This window comes from Pan troglodytes, chromosome 21, assembly GCF_028858775.2.
Source record: "Pan troglodytes isolate AG18354 chromosome 21, NHGRI_mPanTro3-v2.0_pri, whole genome shotgun sequence".
NCBI classification, from domain to species: Eukaryota; Metazoa; Chordata; class Mammalia; order Primates; family Hominidae; genus Pan; species Pan troglodytes.
This window is the reverse complement of record NC_072419.2, coordinates 10,170,260-10,188,608: the sequence shown is the minus strand read 5'-3', so window position 1 is coordinate 10,188,608 and position 18,349 is coordinate 10,170,260. Positions and strand designations below refer to the sequence as shown.

The window sequence follows — 18,349 nt, the reverse complement described above, 5'->3', positions numbered from 1 at the left end:
AAAATCTGGGCTCTACTAACTGGGCTACATCTAGAGGTATAGCTGTGGAAGGACATTACACTTCAGTTGTCTCTCATCTGTCAGTCTTATCATTAAGACTGTGAATTTCTGCTTCATAAACGTGGCCACAGCAGATTAGAATACCCAGAAACGTTTAGAGTTAGAAAACCTAAGGAAAAGAGAAAGGGTACCAGAAGTATATCTGTGGCCACCTGGTTGAACCCTTTTAACTTCTGTGGACTTGAGAGTCATTGTTAGAGACACCAGGGTAATAAGCAAAGCTGGGTGCCATCCATTTTCTGAGGGAGTGAATAACTATGGGAAAGGTCAGCTGCCAGCCAAGGATGGAATGCTGGAAGAGACCCACATTTGGACATGGAAAGAGAAACAACAGAGACAGTCACCAATGGAGATTCTGAAATGTGAAAAAGCTATCAAAATATTATGAAATATCAAATGTGGTCACAGTAGCCTGAGGTAAACACACTAAGAATATATCACCAATATTTGAGTGTCCATACCCTATCTAAGTTGCACTGAAAAAAGGGACTAATTGGAGAAAACTAAATACAGGGCATCTCCTACCAGTCTCAGAATGGCCCTATAGGTGGTACACAGAGGCCACAGGCAGCCAAGACCCAGGCCACATTTCCATACCTTCACATGAAGGAGGCTGTACCCAAGGAAGTGTTGCCCTCAACTCCTCCCTGCTTGGTAAGAACATTTCCACTAAACGTTTCTGTACCACAGCTGAAACTGCTGAAAGAGCTTTGTTCTGAGTCTACTTAACTGACGGTAGGATCACAATTTATGACTCCAGACTAAAAATGACAAAATGTGATCATGGAATATTGACTATAAGCCCCCTGAGAGCACTGGGTGGACAAGCAGAGAACTTGAGCCTTTCTGGGCTTAGAAATTCTTGACAAGAAGGTGCTCTCTTCTTTTGAGATGGCTGGGCTATGAAAGACCCAAGGAGATGTACATTTCTTTTTTTTGCTGTTCTTTTTTTGTTTTGAGACGGAGTATCGCTCTGTCACCCAGGCTGGAGTGCGGTGGCGCAATCTCAGCTCACTGCCACCTCCACCTCCTGGGTTCAAGCAATTCTCCTGCCTCGGCCTCCTGAGTAGCTGGGATTACAGGCACACACCACCATGCCTGGCTAATTTTTGTATTTTTAGTAGAGACGGGGTTTTACTATATTGGTCAGGCTGGTCTTGAACTCCTGACCTCAGGCGATCCACCCACCTCAGCCTCCCAAAGTGCTGGGATTACAGGTGTGAGCCACCACGTCCAGCTGAGATGTACATTTCTTAGTGGTAATTATACAGTCTTATGCACTATTATAATACCTTAACTCCAAGGAACTCAGGTGGCTTAATCCAACCTAGCTAATTATCAGTGACGTCTCTTTCTCCCCTAGCAGAATCCAGAGGTAAAACAGGTATGAAATCATCTACTGATGTCACCAGATTATTTACACATATACATGTTACAATTCATCCCCCATATAATTATTCATAGATCTTATATATACAAAGTATTAAAAATTTTAAGAGGAAGAGACTCTGACAGCACAAACCCACAGTCCCTCAGGCTGCGTTCACCAGCACTCCCCTTCTTGCCAAGCACGTCACACATATCCACAGCCTTCCACATGCAAGCTGCAGTCATGCCCTTGGTAGAAAGGTGGATAACCAGAAACTTAAGTTTTGAGGATTTTAACTCACCATGCTCTGAGATGACTGCATTATTCGCAGCTGCTTAAGGACAAATTCTACCTTCTTCTGGGTTGTAAGAGAAGCCAAAAGGGCATTGTGGTTCCTACAGAACAATTTAGCATTGTCATAATTCTCCTTGGCAGTAGTAATTTTCAAACATGAGTTTCCAACCAAATGCCAGCCAATGCCACAGATATTTTCTTTCATTAAGGGGAAAAGAGAAAAAAAAGAATTTTAGAAATCAGACAAAACTACTGTATTATGAGTTCAAATTACTGAATACCGAAATGGCCTAATTTAAATTCTAGGTACTTCATTAGGATGTGGGAGCCTCTGACACATTATTAAGGACCAAATGCAGAATACAAGAATTTTAAAATGTTTACTGGTGATATCTCCCGGATCCTAAAAAGCATATTCTGAGGTCACTTATCCTATGTCTTAGATGAAAACACCAGTTTGGTGCCAATATTAGACTGGTACACTTCCTTCTGAAGAACAATTAGAAAACTAAAATCCTAAGTGCAGAGCAGACAAATGAATATGCATATTGGAGGGCTGGGGTAAAAACTGCAAGAATGGAAATGAATCAAGGAATTAACAAATCTATAGTCTCCAAAAGCTGCACTGTTTTCATATCATCAGGTGGAAGGTACAATCAAGTGTACAAAGCATCCCAAAAGCAAGGTGAGAAGGTCCTTCTTGAGAAACAACCCAAGTGATATGGCTATAGCATACAAGACAAGCTTGTAATCTGCTACCTGTGATCATCCTGAACCCACACAAGGTACTGCACAGAAGCTATGAATGCTTCCTGGAAGACAATGAAAGAACAAAGCAACTTCACCAGAACCAAAGTACTTTGGAGACATCAACATGTTCATTAACAGTAACAGTCACTGAGATAAAAGAAAGGTACCATGGGAAAGAGACCATTTAAGAACAGACAAAGACTTGCTCCTCACAGTGTAGCAGTCGACTAGATAAAATGCACACTCTAGGCCCCACCCCACACTTGCACCAGAATATGCCTTTCGCAAGATTCCCAGGTCTTTTCCTGTACCTTAAAATTTGAGACACACTGAGATATAGAAAAGAGTCCCACTCTGCAAGCTGAATCAAAAACTTCCAAGGGACATTCAAAAAGGGCCTGGTCCAAACCAACGTCCCTGAACAAGCTCAGATGTTGTGCAGAGACAAGGAAGTTCCCCTTTCTGGACCATCCTGGTCCAAATATATCACATGGCTGGCTGGTCTCAGGCCCTGAGTTCATCATCCTGAACCTCAGAAGTAGGATATATTGAGGTTTTCAGGGCTGGAGATCACCCCTAAAAGGTGCTGCTGACAGAAGTATCTATCCTCTCCTTCTCAGAGAAGGCCCATTAGCAGGTGCCAACAATTAAATCCCAGTGGTTAATAAGAAGTACTCTCCATAAAGTGCTCAGCAGACTGACTGCTGAGACATCATGGTCTAGTCCCAGGTTATCAAAGGTGGATGGGAAAGAGACAAGGAGCAGGCTCAGTGATACAGAACCAAGCTGTCACTCAATTCTACAGAGCAGCGAAGGATGTTTCACTTTATTTCAAAGGACGGTAGGAACAAATACTTAAGAACTGTATTTTAGTTAAAAACAAAAAAGCCCATAATACTGGTGTGGGGGATGAATGGACAGAATTAGCTCTTCCCCTCTGCTAGGTTCAACTTAGGCTGCACAGTGTTGGGGGAAGCAGGGTGAAGTAATGGACCCACACACACCAAGATGACCCTGCAAGGCCTACCGGGCAGGGCAATGCACTCCTGATTCCGGGGCTCCCACTGGCAGTTCTGGTCCAGGGCACAGCTCCTGCAGCTGGTCTTCTTGTTACAGTAGTACATGGGGTTATCCTTGGGGCAATTCTCATACCTAAAAATGGAGATCTAGAACACAGTGGACAAAAGCTTTTCTTTTGTATCCACAGAGAGAACTTATGGTGAGGACCAACAGGATATTATAGACAACAAAATCTAATTGAGGAAGCAAACTGCAAATAGATAGATAGATAGATAGATAGATAGATAGATAGACAGACAGACAGACAGACAGACAGACAGACAGATAGATAAGTTGCAGTAGCTCTGCAGTGGGAACACTGCAATGGAATGTTCTGCTCAAGGACATGCTTTTAACTGGCAAGGAAGCAGCCCACTCTTTTAAACACCATGCCTCAACCTGCTCATCTGTAAAATGGGAATGTTGAACTTGGTGCTTTTCAAATGCTCACTTTCAAAGTCTGAAAGTTTTCTATTTTATGAACTGTATGAGACTGACAAAAAAAAAAGTCTTGTAAGCTGTCAAAAACTATAAAAGCCTGGGTCATCTTATAACTTAAATTTAAAAATCTATATATGATGAGCAGTGAGATTATGCCAAACCAAGATATAAAACAAGGAGATTTTGCAAAGTCTGTCATTTCCACAGTTCAATATGGGCCGCTATACACCTGACTCAGTCTCAAACCCTAACTTTATCAAAACCTGGCACTGGTAAAGTGAGGTCACTATTAGATGCCTCAAACCAAGGATCCAGTGCTTAGTCACAGCCATGCCCAGGGACAACAGTCCTACCTTCTTCTAAAACACAATACACAAATTCCCAGGGCTAGTAGGACCCTTGAAATATACAGAACATCTCTTCCTAAAGGAAAACCTCAGGGATAATAAAATCCAAATAGAAACCCATTTGAAAAGTAACTCTGGGCCATTATTTATACCATATACACTATAAAAGCTAAACCTATGACAAATTAGGATTTTTCTGAAATCTTTAAGAAACAGCCTCTGACCTGGCCTTCTGAGCAGCTGTGGTTCCTGGGGACACAATGGTCATTGCACCAGTGGCAGTCATTGGTGTTGGCTGTGCAGCTGTAACAATCTGTGTGCTGGTCACATCTGTCATGGTCAAGAGCTGCAAAGAAAACAAAATCTCATGAACTGGGACAACTTCAATTGAGCAAAATCTGAGACCGAAGTTAAAAAAAAAAATCGTAACAATGGTTAAGAAGTAAAATGAAGAATGAAACTGGCAGGAAAATATATTTGGTATGTTCTGGTTAAAATAATATTTAGAAATAGACAATCTAAAGAAACACTGTTTTGTACCCCAAAGAAAGAAGTACACAGAAAGTGAAAACAAGGATAGGTTAATTTAACAACTGTAAGATATAATGAAAGTAACTTCTGGCTCTTTGAATACTTTTCTTTCCAAGAAAAAAAAAATCAACTAGTAATAGAATGAACACCAAAGAAGCCCAGGAGCCAAAATATTGTAGGATACCAAGTCATTCCTCCTAGTTATAAATGCAAGGCTAATTTGGGCACAGGAAGTAGGCAGCACCACAGAACTGAACAGGAGGCATTAGGCTGAGCTGCATTTTGTACATGCATGTAAATTCAAGAGTGCAAGTCTGAGAATTTCTGGGCTACTACAGACCTGCCACATCTCCTGTTAACTCTAGAAAAGAGAAGCTGCATGGCCGGATGCGGTGGCTCATGCCTGTAATCTCAGCACTTCGGGAGGCCGAGGCGGGCGGATCACAAGGTCAGGAATTCAAGACCAGCCTGGTCAACATGGTGAAACCCCGTCTCTACTAAACCTAGAAAAATTAGCTGGGCATAGTGGTGCGTTCCTGTAATCCCAGCTACTCAGGAGGCTGAGGCAGGAGAACTGCTTGAATCAGGACCTGGGAGGCGGAGGTTGCAGTGAGCTAAAATTGCGCCACTGCACTCCAGCCTGGGCTACAGAGTGAGAATCTGTCTGAAAAAAAAAAAAAAAAAAAGAGAAGCTGCACAACCGTGTTGTCTCATCTGTTCAACCATCTCGTGGACATGGCACATGGGGGAATTCACAAACAGGAAAAGGCAGGTGCCACTCTCACAAAGACCCCAGCAGTCGGCTCCTTAGGCTGCTCTTCCTGTCCTGGTCATTATCCCAAGGATTGGGCCCACCCAGAAAGTGGGGTGAAACAGGGAACTGAAGTCTCAGGTGAGATGACAGCAAATGGGTTGATATGAACACCTAAGGTAATTCAACACTATTTCCTATAAACATGCATATTTAATTTGAACTTTTAAAATCTGGTTTAAAAATTAACTATTTCACTGATTTTATCCCTTTCAAGAGACAAGCTAACCCTGCTAAGTTCTGGTAATCTTGGTTCTCCAGCACCAATGAACCTGAGTGGGTTGCCTGGGTGGCCTGTTTTTTTGTTTTTGAGACAGAATCTCATTCTGTCACCCAGGCTGGAGTGCACTGGCACACTCATGCCTCACTGCAGCCTCAACGTCCTGGGCTCAAGCCCTCTTGCCTCAGCCACCCTAGTAGCTGGGACTACAGGCATGTACCACCATGCCCATGCCTGGCTAATTTTTGTGTTTTTGGTAGAGACAGGGTCTCACTATGTTGCCCAGGCTAGTCTTAGACTCCTGGGCTCAAGCGATCCCCATACCTCAGCCTCCCAAAGTGCTGGGATTACCGGCATGAGCCCCTGTGGCTGGCCCTGGGTGTTCTTACTGAGAATTTATATTCGTGAAAAGTTTAACTTGGAGCAGCATCCCAGGAATGAAAGCTGCTTCTATCCATCATAACTCTCAAGTTAACTGCAACACCAATCCTACTAGTAAGAAATTCAGCCAACATACTTTAAATTAATTGATGTAGAGACAACATTCTTACTTTTAAAGAACTTTCTGGCCATGTACAGTAGCTCACGCCTGTAATTCCAACACTTTGCGAGGCTGAGGCGGGCAGATCACTTGAGGTCAGGAGTTCCAGACCAGCCTGGCCAACATGGTAAAACCCCATCTCTACTAAAAATACAAAAACTAGCCGAGCATGGTGGCAGGTGACTGTAATCCCAGCTACTCGGGGATTACAGGCTGAGGCATAAGAATCACTTGAACCTGGAAGGTGGAGGTTATAGTGAGCTGAGATCATGCTGCTGTACTCCAGCCTGAGCGACAGAGACTCTGTCTCAAAATAAATAAATAAATAAATAAATAAATAAATAAATAAATAAATAAAATAAAAAATAAATTTTTAATATATCGCTTCACTGTACCGCATTGTGCTCTATGTCACAGCAATATAGGACAAGAAGCAAAGCAGGCAGAAGGAAGGAAACAGCTTGAAAAACATGGGGGAGGTTCTAGAAGCAGGGATCATCGCCCATCCTCAGTAACTGTCTGTCTTGATATCACTGTTGTATCCAACTAGAGACGCCAGACAAAAATACTTTGCAAGGACAGCAGCTCTCCCTCCTTCCACCAAAAAAATTTACTTCAACATGGCTTTTCTGGGCTGACTCTCCTAATTTCATCCTTAATGTTAGATCTGCATCCAATATGGTAGCCAGTAACCACAAATGTCTTTTAAATTAAAATTAAATTAAATTAAAAATTCAGTTCTTCAGTCACACTAGCTACATTTCAAGTATCTGATAGCCCATGTGGCTAGTGGCTACCATATCGGGACAGTCCAGACACACAACATTTCCATCATCAAAAATAAAGTTCTACTGGATGGCACTGCCTCAGAGCAACTGCAGCCAGAATCTGGGGTCAGTATGCAAAGCCTATGCAATGCCAAAAAGGTTATGTCTCTATCACTCGCAGACAGCTTCTAGGAGCCACATGGCATGTTCCCATCCGAGATGTTTACAAACCAATTTTCAAATATCCAAAAACACTTTGTACAAGTTATTACTGAATGATTTTGGATAAGGTGAACATAAAAAGTATACATATGCTAAGTTCCTTCACAATTCAGATAAAATGAGGTCTCAAATTCATTAAAATCTAAGTAGAGGAAAAAAAACATACTTCTTTTGGAAAAACATTCTGATTTTAACTTTTCTTCTTGTTCATCAGTTGCCAGCGCCCACGAGATACACTGAGACGACCCTGTGTTCCACACACACCGGATACCAGGTCCTGCTGCTAAACAAGCGGCTTCACTCCGATGCCCATCACACTGTTCCGAGGTGAATACCAGGATGTCGCTGAGGAGGAGACTATTGAAACCACCGAACACATACATGGTGCTAAGAGGAAAAAGGGAGAGAAGAAATTTACTAGAGACTCAGATAAAAATTGGATGCTATACTTTTTTTTTTTTTTTTTTTTTTTTTTTTTTTAAGAGACAGGGTCTTACTCTGTTGCCCAAGCTAGTCTCAAACTCCTGGGCTCAAGAGATCCTCTCGCCTCAGCCTCCTGAGTAGCTGGGACTACAGGCACACACCACCACATCCAGCTACCATGATACACTTTTTACAGACAATCTTCAAACCAATCTTACATATCATAAGTCTTCTAAGAAATTATTTTTCAAGGTCTTAAAAAACATTATTATTCCCTTCCTTTCCAAATTCCATCCTTTCATCCTGGCCTATAACACACCCAGAACAGTTCCAATAATCTGCCTCCTCGTCATAGCTACTGTATTAAAAAGTTCTCATGATAGCCTGGTGACTTTTAACCAAGAGTCACTGGAAAATTTTAGTGTCAGGATATGCTCACATCTTTTAATGCTAAACAGCAATTCTATATCTTCATTTTTTAAATATTAAAAATAAAAATGTACAAATTTAAAGCACAGGTAAAAGCCTCTGTAATTAAAGTTGTGTCATACTGGTACATGAATATGAGCCCAATCATAAACAGATAAAAGCACACATGTACATTTAGTACACAGTAAAAGTGGCATCTTACATTAGTGGGAAAAGATGTTCTTTTTAGTAAATGGTATCAAGATAACTAAACATATGGAAAAAAATAAAATTGAATCTATTTCTCTACATTCTGGGATAATTTCCACATGGATTAGAGCATCTTCTGAGAAAAACAAAACACACAAGCAGTAGAAGAATGGGTGAATTTCTCTATAACCTAAGAGTGAAAAAAAACTGACTTAAAATCCAGAAGGTAGGGGAAAAGAAGATTGAAAAATCTGGTCATATGAATTAAAAAGACGTTTTACATGGAAATAATGCTATAAGCAAAGTAAAAAAACAAATGATATGCTATGAAAAAAAGATTTACAAGTTATGTTATAGGAAAAGGACTATCCCTAACATAGAGGGGGGCTTCAGCCAGTTTGCAGAGAAAAAAATGCAAATGACCTTAAACATATGAGAAGATGCTCTAATTTCAGTGTAAGAAAAATGCAAATTAAAACTATACTGAGGTAGCATTTCTCACCTATAAGACTAGCAAAAAAAAAAAAAAGCACAAAAAATTGATAATATATGGATTGGTGAGACTATGGGGCAAAAGGCACTCTCACACACTACTGCTGGGCATGTAAAATGATGCAGCCTACAGAGGGATTTGGCAAGCTCTAACAAAACTTTGCATTTACTTTTTGAACCTGAAATCACATTTCTAGAAGTCTAGCACAAAGATAGAATAGCAAAAATACAAAAAGAAGTACATGAGGCTATTCACTACAGCATTAACCCACTTATGCCAGAGGGCAAATTTTTTTGTGAAAAATCAGACCTTGGGGATGACCTTGAGCAGCAGGATATAAATAACTCCCACAAGCTTAGCATTCCAATAATGGAACACTAGGCATAAATGGGTTAATGATAATAGCAAAAGACTCAAACAGCCCCAAATGTCCGTCAATTGGGGATGTGACAAACTATAATACATCCACATAATGAAATATTAGGCAGATGTAAAAGGAATGAGGAAAATTTCTACATACTTCTATGGAGTGAGCACCAGTATATACTGCTATGTGGGGAAAAAAATGGAACGCAGAGAAAAGTATTCAAACAATGTAGCCATTTATCTATTGAGGGAACTAGAAGGTCAAACACACAAACGTGCACAAATAATTCATTTTCCTTTTTAAAAAGAAGAACACCACAGTTTCTCTTTAACCTGCCTTCTTAAAAAACCTAGAAACAACAGCCAACCCAGGAGCAATGAATACAACTAGTGCTTAGATTGTGCGTATTTAAAAACCATTCTTTCTCCTTCCTGTCACCCCTTAAAAACTAGAACTTTTTAGAGAAAAACCTAATTTCATGTCTGGATGAAGAAATGTTCACAATGAGTCTAGCAGATCTTGTTATACTGGGAAGAAAAGAAAACGAGGGTAGTATCAGATAAACTCAAAAGCTAACGTAAAGATGCCCTCACTGGCTAAAGATGGAAAATGTTTGAAATTTAATAAAAACACAAACTACAATAGATTAAAACACATGAAATATTTTTAAATCCATGAGTTCATAATGATACACATCTCCCATCCCCTGAAAAAAAAAACAACCTAATCTGTCATCTTTGGACAATGCTAAGAAATCACTACATTATTTTGAAGATTGGTAAACAAAGGGAAAGAAATAAACCTATGAAGTGATCTTGCCAAAATACTGAAGTGAATCTGATCAAGTTAATTTGTAGGAAGTTTAGGAGAGAGACCAATATGTTATATGAAAGCCCAGGATACAATAATCAAAATCTGGACTACCGGAAACTCTACAGGACAAACAACCCAGTCTCTTTAACAAGTAAGGGGGAAAATGATGGATGGGGTCCCTACAGATCAAGAGAAACTTCAGAGACATTTTAACCAATTGTAACATATGGATCTTATTTGGATTCTGAGTTGAACAAACTAAACTTAAAAAAAAGCTGAGACAATTAGGAGATGTAAACACTGAATGGACACTGAGAGATACTAAAGAACAACTTTTTTTTTTTTTTTTTTTTTTTGAGTTAAGAGTCTTGCTCCGTTACCCAGACTGGAGTGCGACAGCACCATCATAGCTCAGTGCAACCTCAAATTCCTGGGCTCAAGCAATCCTCCCACCTCAACCTCCTGAGTAGTTGGGACAACAGGCACGCACCACCATGACCAGCTAATTTTTGTATTTCTAGTAGAGATGAGGTCTTGCTGTGTTGCCCAGGCTGCTGTTGAACTCCTGGACTCAAGCAATCCTCCTGCCTTGGCCTCCCAAAGCGCTGGGATTACAGGCGTGAGCCACCACCCCTGGCTTAAAGAATTAACTTTAAAAGTGTAATAACTGTATAGGGGTTGTGTTTTAAAAATTAAGTCTTCATCTTTAAAAGACAGCCAATCCTCATTATAGTCATGTATGTGGTCCTGCATAACGATGTTTCCATCAATGATGGATGGCATGTACAATGGTGGTCATCTAGTAATCTAAGGTTAATTTATTATTGAAGAAAACAATTTTAAAATAAATTTAGTGTAGCCTAAGTGTACAGTTCACAAAGTCTACAGTAGTGTACAGTCTACTCACTCACAGACCTCCCCAGAACAATTTCCAGTCCTGTATGCTCCCTCCCTTCATAGTAAGTGGCCTGTACAGGTGTACATTTTTTTATCTTTTATATTGCATTTTTACTGTACCTTCTCTATGTTTAGATATGCTTGGACACACAAATACTTACATTGCATTACGATGACCTACAGTATTGAGTATAGTAACATGCTGCACAGGCTTGTAGCTAGGAGCAACAAGCCATACCATATAGCCTAGATGTGTAGCCTAAGTTTATGTAAGTACACTCTGTGATGTTGGCACAATGATGAAATTGCCTAAGGATGCATTTCTCAGAATGTATCCCTATCATTCAGTGACACATGACCATATCTGCAGATTGTAGATTCCATATTTGCAAATTCACGTACTTATAAAATCTATTTCTAATTCCAAAATCAATACTTGCAGTAGTTTCATGGTCATTTACCAGCATGTGTGTGCAAAGAATGGCAAAAAATTTGAGTTGACACACATGCATATTACCGGCTAAGGTCAAACAAGGAGATGCTCTCCCTTCTTGTTTCCACTATCATACTACAAACAAGTGTCCCTTCCATGATGTATCTAGTGCCATGTTTTATGCATTTTTGTGCCTTATGTTAGTGCTTTCACTGCTGAAAATGGCCCCCTATGCAGTGCTGAAGTGCTGTCTAGTGTTCCTAAGTGTAAGAAGGCTGTGACGAGCCTTACTGAGAAAATACGTGTGTTACATAAGCTTTGTTCAGGCATGAGTTAAAGTGCTGTTGGCTGTGAGCTCAATGTTAATAAATCAAGAATATATATTCAATAAGATGTTTTTAAATAGAAACACACATAAAAGAAAGTTATGTATGCTGACTGGTTGATGAAAATGTCATCAGAGGTTTATAGAAACATAACCCTGTATTTCCCCTAGGAGCAATAATTCAATATTCAAGAATTCAGTGTTTACAGTTACTTTATAGAGTTGTGAAAAATGAAAACAAATTGTAATCTGAAATATATATTTTTTTGAGTTAGGGTCTCACTCTGTCACCCAGGCTGGAGTGCAGTGGCGTCATCATAGCTCACTGCAGCCTCAAACTCCTGGGCTCAAGTGATCCTCCCGCCTTAGCCTCCCAAAGTGCTGGGATAACAGGCATGAGCCACCATGCCCGGCCTAATCTGAAATATTTACTGGTAGATTTCAAAAACTAAAAAATTAATATAAGGTTTCTTTCTCTCTTTTTTTTTTTTTTGACACAGTCTCGCTCTGTTGCCCAGGCTGGAGTGCAGTGGCGCGATCTCAGCTCACTGCAAGCTCCACCTCCCGGGTTCACATCATTCTCCTGCCTCAGCCTCCCGAGAAGCTGGGACTACATGCGCCCGCCACCATGCCCAGCTAATTTTTTTGTACTTTTAGTAGAGATGGAGTTTCACAGTGTTAGCCAGGATAGTCTTGATCTCCTGACCTCGTGATCCACCCGCCTCGGCCTCCCAAAGTGCTGGGATTACAAGCGTGAGCCACTACGCCCGGCCAGGTTTCATTTTTTACCTTGCTATAGGCTTACTCAGTACCACATTAAGCAGGCTAGATTCAACTAGTTAATTTGTTGCTTAAACCAAAGAAGCAACCTCCTCTTCCCAGTACAGTTGGTGTTCTCAGCAATTGTGAATCCATCTGGTTGCACAGGGGCTCTGCAAAGTTAGGGAGAGTCCCTCAGAGACACATGGAGCAGGCAACTGAGAGGCACAGCTGCATCTCCTGCCGACTTGGTATGTCACAGCCATCTCTCCTCCTCCTTCCTGCCTCCCTCAAAACCTCAATGACAACCAAGGAAGGCACAGCTCACCCAATGCTGTTGATCCACTTAAAGCATGAAGAAATGCTGTGAATCAAAGTTTCTTTTTCAGTGAATTATTTCATAAAATTAAACCAAAACTATGGCCTTTTAGTAGCTGGCCTCCCTCAGTGTCTCCTGCCACCTACCCAATCCTGTCTCACACACACAGATACTTACATATCAGGGTTCAAACATACCACTGGAATCACATAAAATGAAAACATTACAACTCAGGCAAGGCATTCCCAATTTTGACTCATGGTTAAATTATATTTTATGGTAAAGTCTCAACTTCTCTGAGTTTGAATAAAACCTAAGAATGTTTTATAAAAGATTCATTTGTTTGCTAGTTATGACTGCACTAATACCTGCCATTTGGCAAATGTCTATAATGTGCCAAATCCTGTGCTAGGAGAACTAGGAACACAAACGAAGACAGTTGAGGCTAGGCTCCCACAGGCATGATAATGACAAAATGGTCCCACTGCGTTTCAGATGAAAATCTCAAGAGGCACTTGCTAGAAAGCTTTAAGGGTCTTCTGTACTGAGGAAGTTCAAGATTATGATTTATAATAACACTTCAAATTAGCAAGGTGGCCAGAAATCCTTCCATTTTAGTCTCTAGCTGTCAAATGTTCTCATAGTAAAACCATACACATTGCTAAAAAACGAAATAATTACCTTATAAAAGATAGCACCTTTTCCTAGTAGCTAGTTCCTAAATTGTCTCAACTCTTCCTTCACAACATCTCCAAAATATGTCACCTTCTCACTTTTCCTTTTTTTTTTTTTTTTGAGATGGAGTCTCGCTGTCGCCCAGGCTGGAGTCCAGTGGCATAATCTTGGCTCACTGCAATTTCCGCCTCCTGGGTTCAAGTGATTCTCCTGCCTCAGCCTCCCAAGTAGCTGGGACTACAGGTGCCTGCCACCACACCTGGCTAATTGTTTTGTATTTTTAGTAGAGACGGGGGTTTTGCCATGTTGACCAGGGTGGTCTGGAACTCCTGGGCTCAAGTGATCGGCCCTTCTCGGCCTCCCAAAGTGCTGGGATTACAGGCGTGAGCCACCGTGCCCGGCCTCTCATCTTTCCTAATCTAAGTTAAATTACCTCATCTGTCTTCCATCGTTACAACAGAAATTTCAAAAGCCAAAGGAATTCTAACATGATGCAGGCATTATAACGCTTAAACATCCTTAGGATTTATATGGCTTAGAATTTTAAAAAAGGGAAAGTAGACAGCAGTAGTAATAGCAGAAACTGAATGAGAAAAATTAATAACGTGATTAGGCTATTTAACTTCTTAAAAATCTTTAAAGCACACTGTAAGGAACAAGTAGAGTGGCCACTCTGAATCTCCCTTATTTGACTGAGACTTCTCCAAGGGCTGATTTTTTAAAGAGCTCTGGTAGTTTGGGCCAGGCATTTTTGAGCGATAAAATGCAATGAACTGCAGACTTCTGATTATCCAGAGCCTACAGACTTGAGCTATATTAAACTTCACAATCTCTCCACCTCTGTTCTCCTACCTTATCCCCCCATCTGAAGTGCCCTCTCTCCTCTTTTCCAAACTTCTTACTATTCAGATACAACTACTAGGAACTTGACAACGTAAATACCACTAACAATAACAAAGGACATAAGACAATGACATGCACGTAACTTTTGTTGCCCCAGGCACTCAGACCACACCAAAAAGCATGCTCTTGCGTGCTAACAAAACCAGATCAATAAACATGGCATTCAAAGTAATTCACCTCCACATCAAATATTTTAAACATAAATCAGAAAATTTATACCCACATAATCCTGTAAAAAAACTACTGGGATGAGGGAATCTTGTGAATAATATGTTAAGTCCAATTCCACTTTACTTTTCTTTTTTTTTTTTTTTTTTTTGAGACAGAGTCTTGCTCTGTTGCCAGGCTGGAGTGCTGTGGCGCGATCTCGTCTCACGGCAACCTCCAACTCCCTGGTTCAAGTGATTCTCCTGCCTCAGCATCCCTCGTTCAAGCGATTCTCCTGCCTCAGCCTCCCAAGTAGGGGGGATTACAGGCACACACTACCAAGCCCAGCTAATTTTTGTACTTTTAGTAGAGATGGGGCTTTACCATGTTGGCCAGGATGGTCTTGATCTCCTGACCTCATATTCCACCCGCCTCGGCCTCCCAAAGTGCCAGAATTACAGGCGTGAGCCACCGTGCCCGGCCCTTTATTTTCATTTTAAACACAAAAGAAAAGGAGCAATCACTTCTCCAATTACCTGTTGTGTAAGACTGCTGAATGGCCAAATCTGTTGACATCATGGTGGAGATCAGGTCTGGGAAGCACTGACCAGCGGTCACAGGCTAGGAGAAAGAAAAATATATTTTTAAACGGACTACCATTTCTAATCAACAGGACCTGACATTTTCTTTGGGAAGAATACTACAACAAAGAGAACCTCATAAAACATGCCTCTCAATTTTCTCAGTTACAACATCATTTCTGGGTTAAAATGAAGCAGCAGCAGAGCAACAGGGCATGGAAGAAAGGCGGGATCATAGCACAATTCTAACTAGCAAACGCACCCAAAATCCATGACATCTGGATCACTCACCCAACTGCCTATCAGTTTGATGCACTAGAATTGAGACAGAGACTAGCTCTGTCACCCAGGCTGGAGTGCAGTGGTGTGATCTCAGCTCACTGCAAGCTCCTCCTCCCAGGTTCACGCCATTCTCCTGCCTCATCCTCCCAAGTAGCTGGGCCTATAGGCGCCTGCCACCATGCCTGGCTAATTTTTTTTATTTTTAGTAGAGATGGGGTTTCACCGTGTTAGCCAGGATAGTCTCAATCTCCTGACCTCGTGATCTGCCCACCTGGGCCTCCCAAAGTGCTGGGATTACAGGCATGAACCACCACGCCCAGCCAAGAATGTTTTTTAAAGCAAGCAAATTTTACATTCTACAAAGCTTATGTCAGCAAAACATATGGGTTTCATAATTATTGTCCACTCTTTTCTATATTGATTTGCTCAAATTTAGTAGCTAAAATGGAAAAATAAAGGTGGAAAATGAAATTTCAAAAAATTTAAATGTTACCTAATTTTTACAAAGTCCTTTCCTAGATCCCATAGATTGATTAATTTTCCCTTGTTGTGACCCATACTAGCAACTTCTCTTCTGGATCTAATACCAACTGGTGCTGCTATACCATGCCAATCTCACACTCAGTGTCTCACTCTTTGAGCCCTTAAATATGTGCCGGTCTTTTCCACCTCTGTGTCTCTGCAAAGTGGGTTTCCTCTGCCTGGAGAGTGCTGCCTAACTTCACCTACCTGACACCTAGTCCCCAAGGACCCAGAGGGGATGGCCCCTCCTTAAGAAAGTGTTCCCTGTTTATCACTCCACCCTCCATGACTTAAAGGGTACTCAGAGGTGCTCTCATACATTCTTTTCAGCCAGAAACACCCTGAAGTGCAATTCTACTGTCTGCTCATTTCTCTACCTCTTCTACTTTGAGGCTAAGGGCTTTAAGTTATTCATCTGATCTCCTCAATGTACAAACTGAGTGGCTGGCACACAAATGTCTGTTAAAAACGAATGTCTGACTTGGAATAGTCAAAATCACAGAGACAGACTGTAGAATAGTGGTTGCCAGGCATTGTGGGGAGGAAGAAATGGGACATTATTGTTTAATGGGTATACAGCTTCAGTCTTACAAGATGAAGACAGTTCTGAAGATGGATGGCGGTGATGGATTTATAACATTATGAATGTGTTTAATATCACTAAACTAGACATTTAAATATAGTTAGGATGGTAAATTTTATGTGTATTTTACCACAATCAAAAAAATAATAATTTGTTTAAAATGAACATCCGACAATTTTTATGAAAGACATCATCCGGTATGCATTTGCTTTGCATGAACAAATACTGCCCTCTTCTGGTCTGGTATATTGCCACACCAAGACCATGTGAGAAACCAGTTTTCTAGGGAATGAGATAAAGCTAATACGTGAACCAATTTTAACACAATGCTGGTGGTCGCAACTATGTAACACTACCAGGTAGGCATAACATGACAAAGGAGAGACTAGACACCTCAACTCAGCCTTAAAAATTAGCATTCAAGCAATTAACAGGAGTGATTTCAAAAAGAATTTAATGTAGAAATAATTTTTACCAGATGTGTAACATTAGTCAAATGAATATAAAAAATACCATCTGGACCTCTTTCAAATGGCCTGATCATTTTGAACTGGCAATATTTTCAGTCTCCTTTTAAATGCTGCTTATAGTATAGGCAAAAAGATGCCTGAAGAGAAAATGGTTTTGGGAAACTTACCAATGTCATAGGCCATGAAATCTGAAGAGAAGCATTTGGCGCCATGGCTCATAGATGTGTCATTGTGTGTGTTTCCTCCAAACACCAGCATGGTTCCACTCACTATCACAGCTGTGTGCAAGTAACGGAAAAATCGGCTGTCCTTAAGAATGGTCCTTTTGAGTTTATTTAGAAATAATAAATACAAGGTTAGTTTTTAAAGAATATTTACGTATCTGCTAATGCAAGCACAACCACTTTATTAACCTCAGACCCAAATGTACAAATCCTTCCAGAGTTTTCCCTACATAAAAGTAAGTTTTTCAACAATAAATACAGATAATTTTAAAGACCTGTAAGAGTTTTGGCAAAATATATTAAGAACCTTAAACTCTTCATACCCTGTAGCTACATAATTCCAGTTTCTGGGCAGAAATCATGTGAAATATTGACAGAAGCTTAATGCATAATGGTTTCTTAATGACATAAAAACTAGAAAGAAACCAAAACTTTCACCTGCATAGTCTCAGCATACCCACAAAATGGAGTATTGCACAGCTACTAAAAATGATAATTTTTATGACAGAATATAAAACAGTACCCATAGCAAGGTATCAAATATGTGAGGAAAAAGAGGAGAAACCATCGCTTTATAATTACATTATTTCGTAACTCAAATTTGCTTTACATTTGTTAAAAAACTCTAAGTATTTTCTAACCAACCTGCTACAGAACTACAGAATAATGTAACAAAATAAATACTAGCTACTTTATTACCCTCTGTTTATTTCCCAATTTCTCTATATATAATGCCGAACAGAATTATCTGCCAGGCATGAAAACAAAAAGATAGCACAATATTTTCTCAACAATTGCCTCTACAGAATTTACACCTTAAAGTGAAAGCTCAAGAAAAAGTACCCACCACATCTGGGTATCCACATCATATCGGTAGAGATCATCTGCAAGCCGGTACTTATTGGCACTGAAAGCCTTGTAGCCACCATGAACGTATAGGGCCCTGGTCCTATGGTCGTAAACACTGCTATGGCCGTAACCCCCTTGCACAAGGGCACCCTGGGTGTGTAATATACTCCACGTGTTCTTATCTGGAAAGGAAAGACAGTTAAAGGCAAGCATGGCAGGCTCCTCCTCTCTACTACTGAAAATGTCCAAAGAGC

General features: G+C 40.5%; 1 protein-coding gene across 5 annotated transcripts in view; it reads right to left on the bottom strand.

The window, feature by feature from the left end:
* The window catches only part of ATRN (attractin), a 176,590-nt gene that overhangs the window by 70,391 nt on the left and 87,850 nt on the right, over nt 1–18,349 (bottom strand). For all 5 annotated transcript variants that reach the window (XM_003316779.6, XM_016937358.3, XM_009436735.5 and 2 more), the window contains 7 exons: nt 18,094–18,277; nt 17,190–17,344; nt 15,121–15,205; nt 7,579–7,799; nt 4,545–4,666; nt 3,501–3,639; nt 1,731–1,921 (listed from right to left, as the gene is read on the bottom strand). In XM_003316779.6, coding sequence (XP_003316827.2) covers nt 1,731–1,921; nt 3,501–3,639; nt 4,545–4,666; nt 7,579–7,799; nt 15,121–15,205; nt 17,190–17,344; nt 18,094–18,277 — 1,097 coding nt within the window. The remainder of the gene's footprint in view (nt 1–1,730; nt 1,922–3,500; nt 3,640–4,544; nt 4,667–7,578; nt 7,800–15,120; nt 15,206–17,189; nt 17,345–18,093; nt 18,278–18,349) is intronic.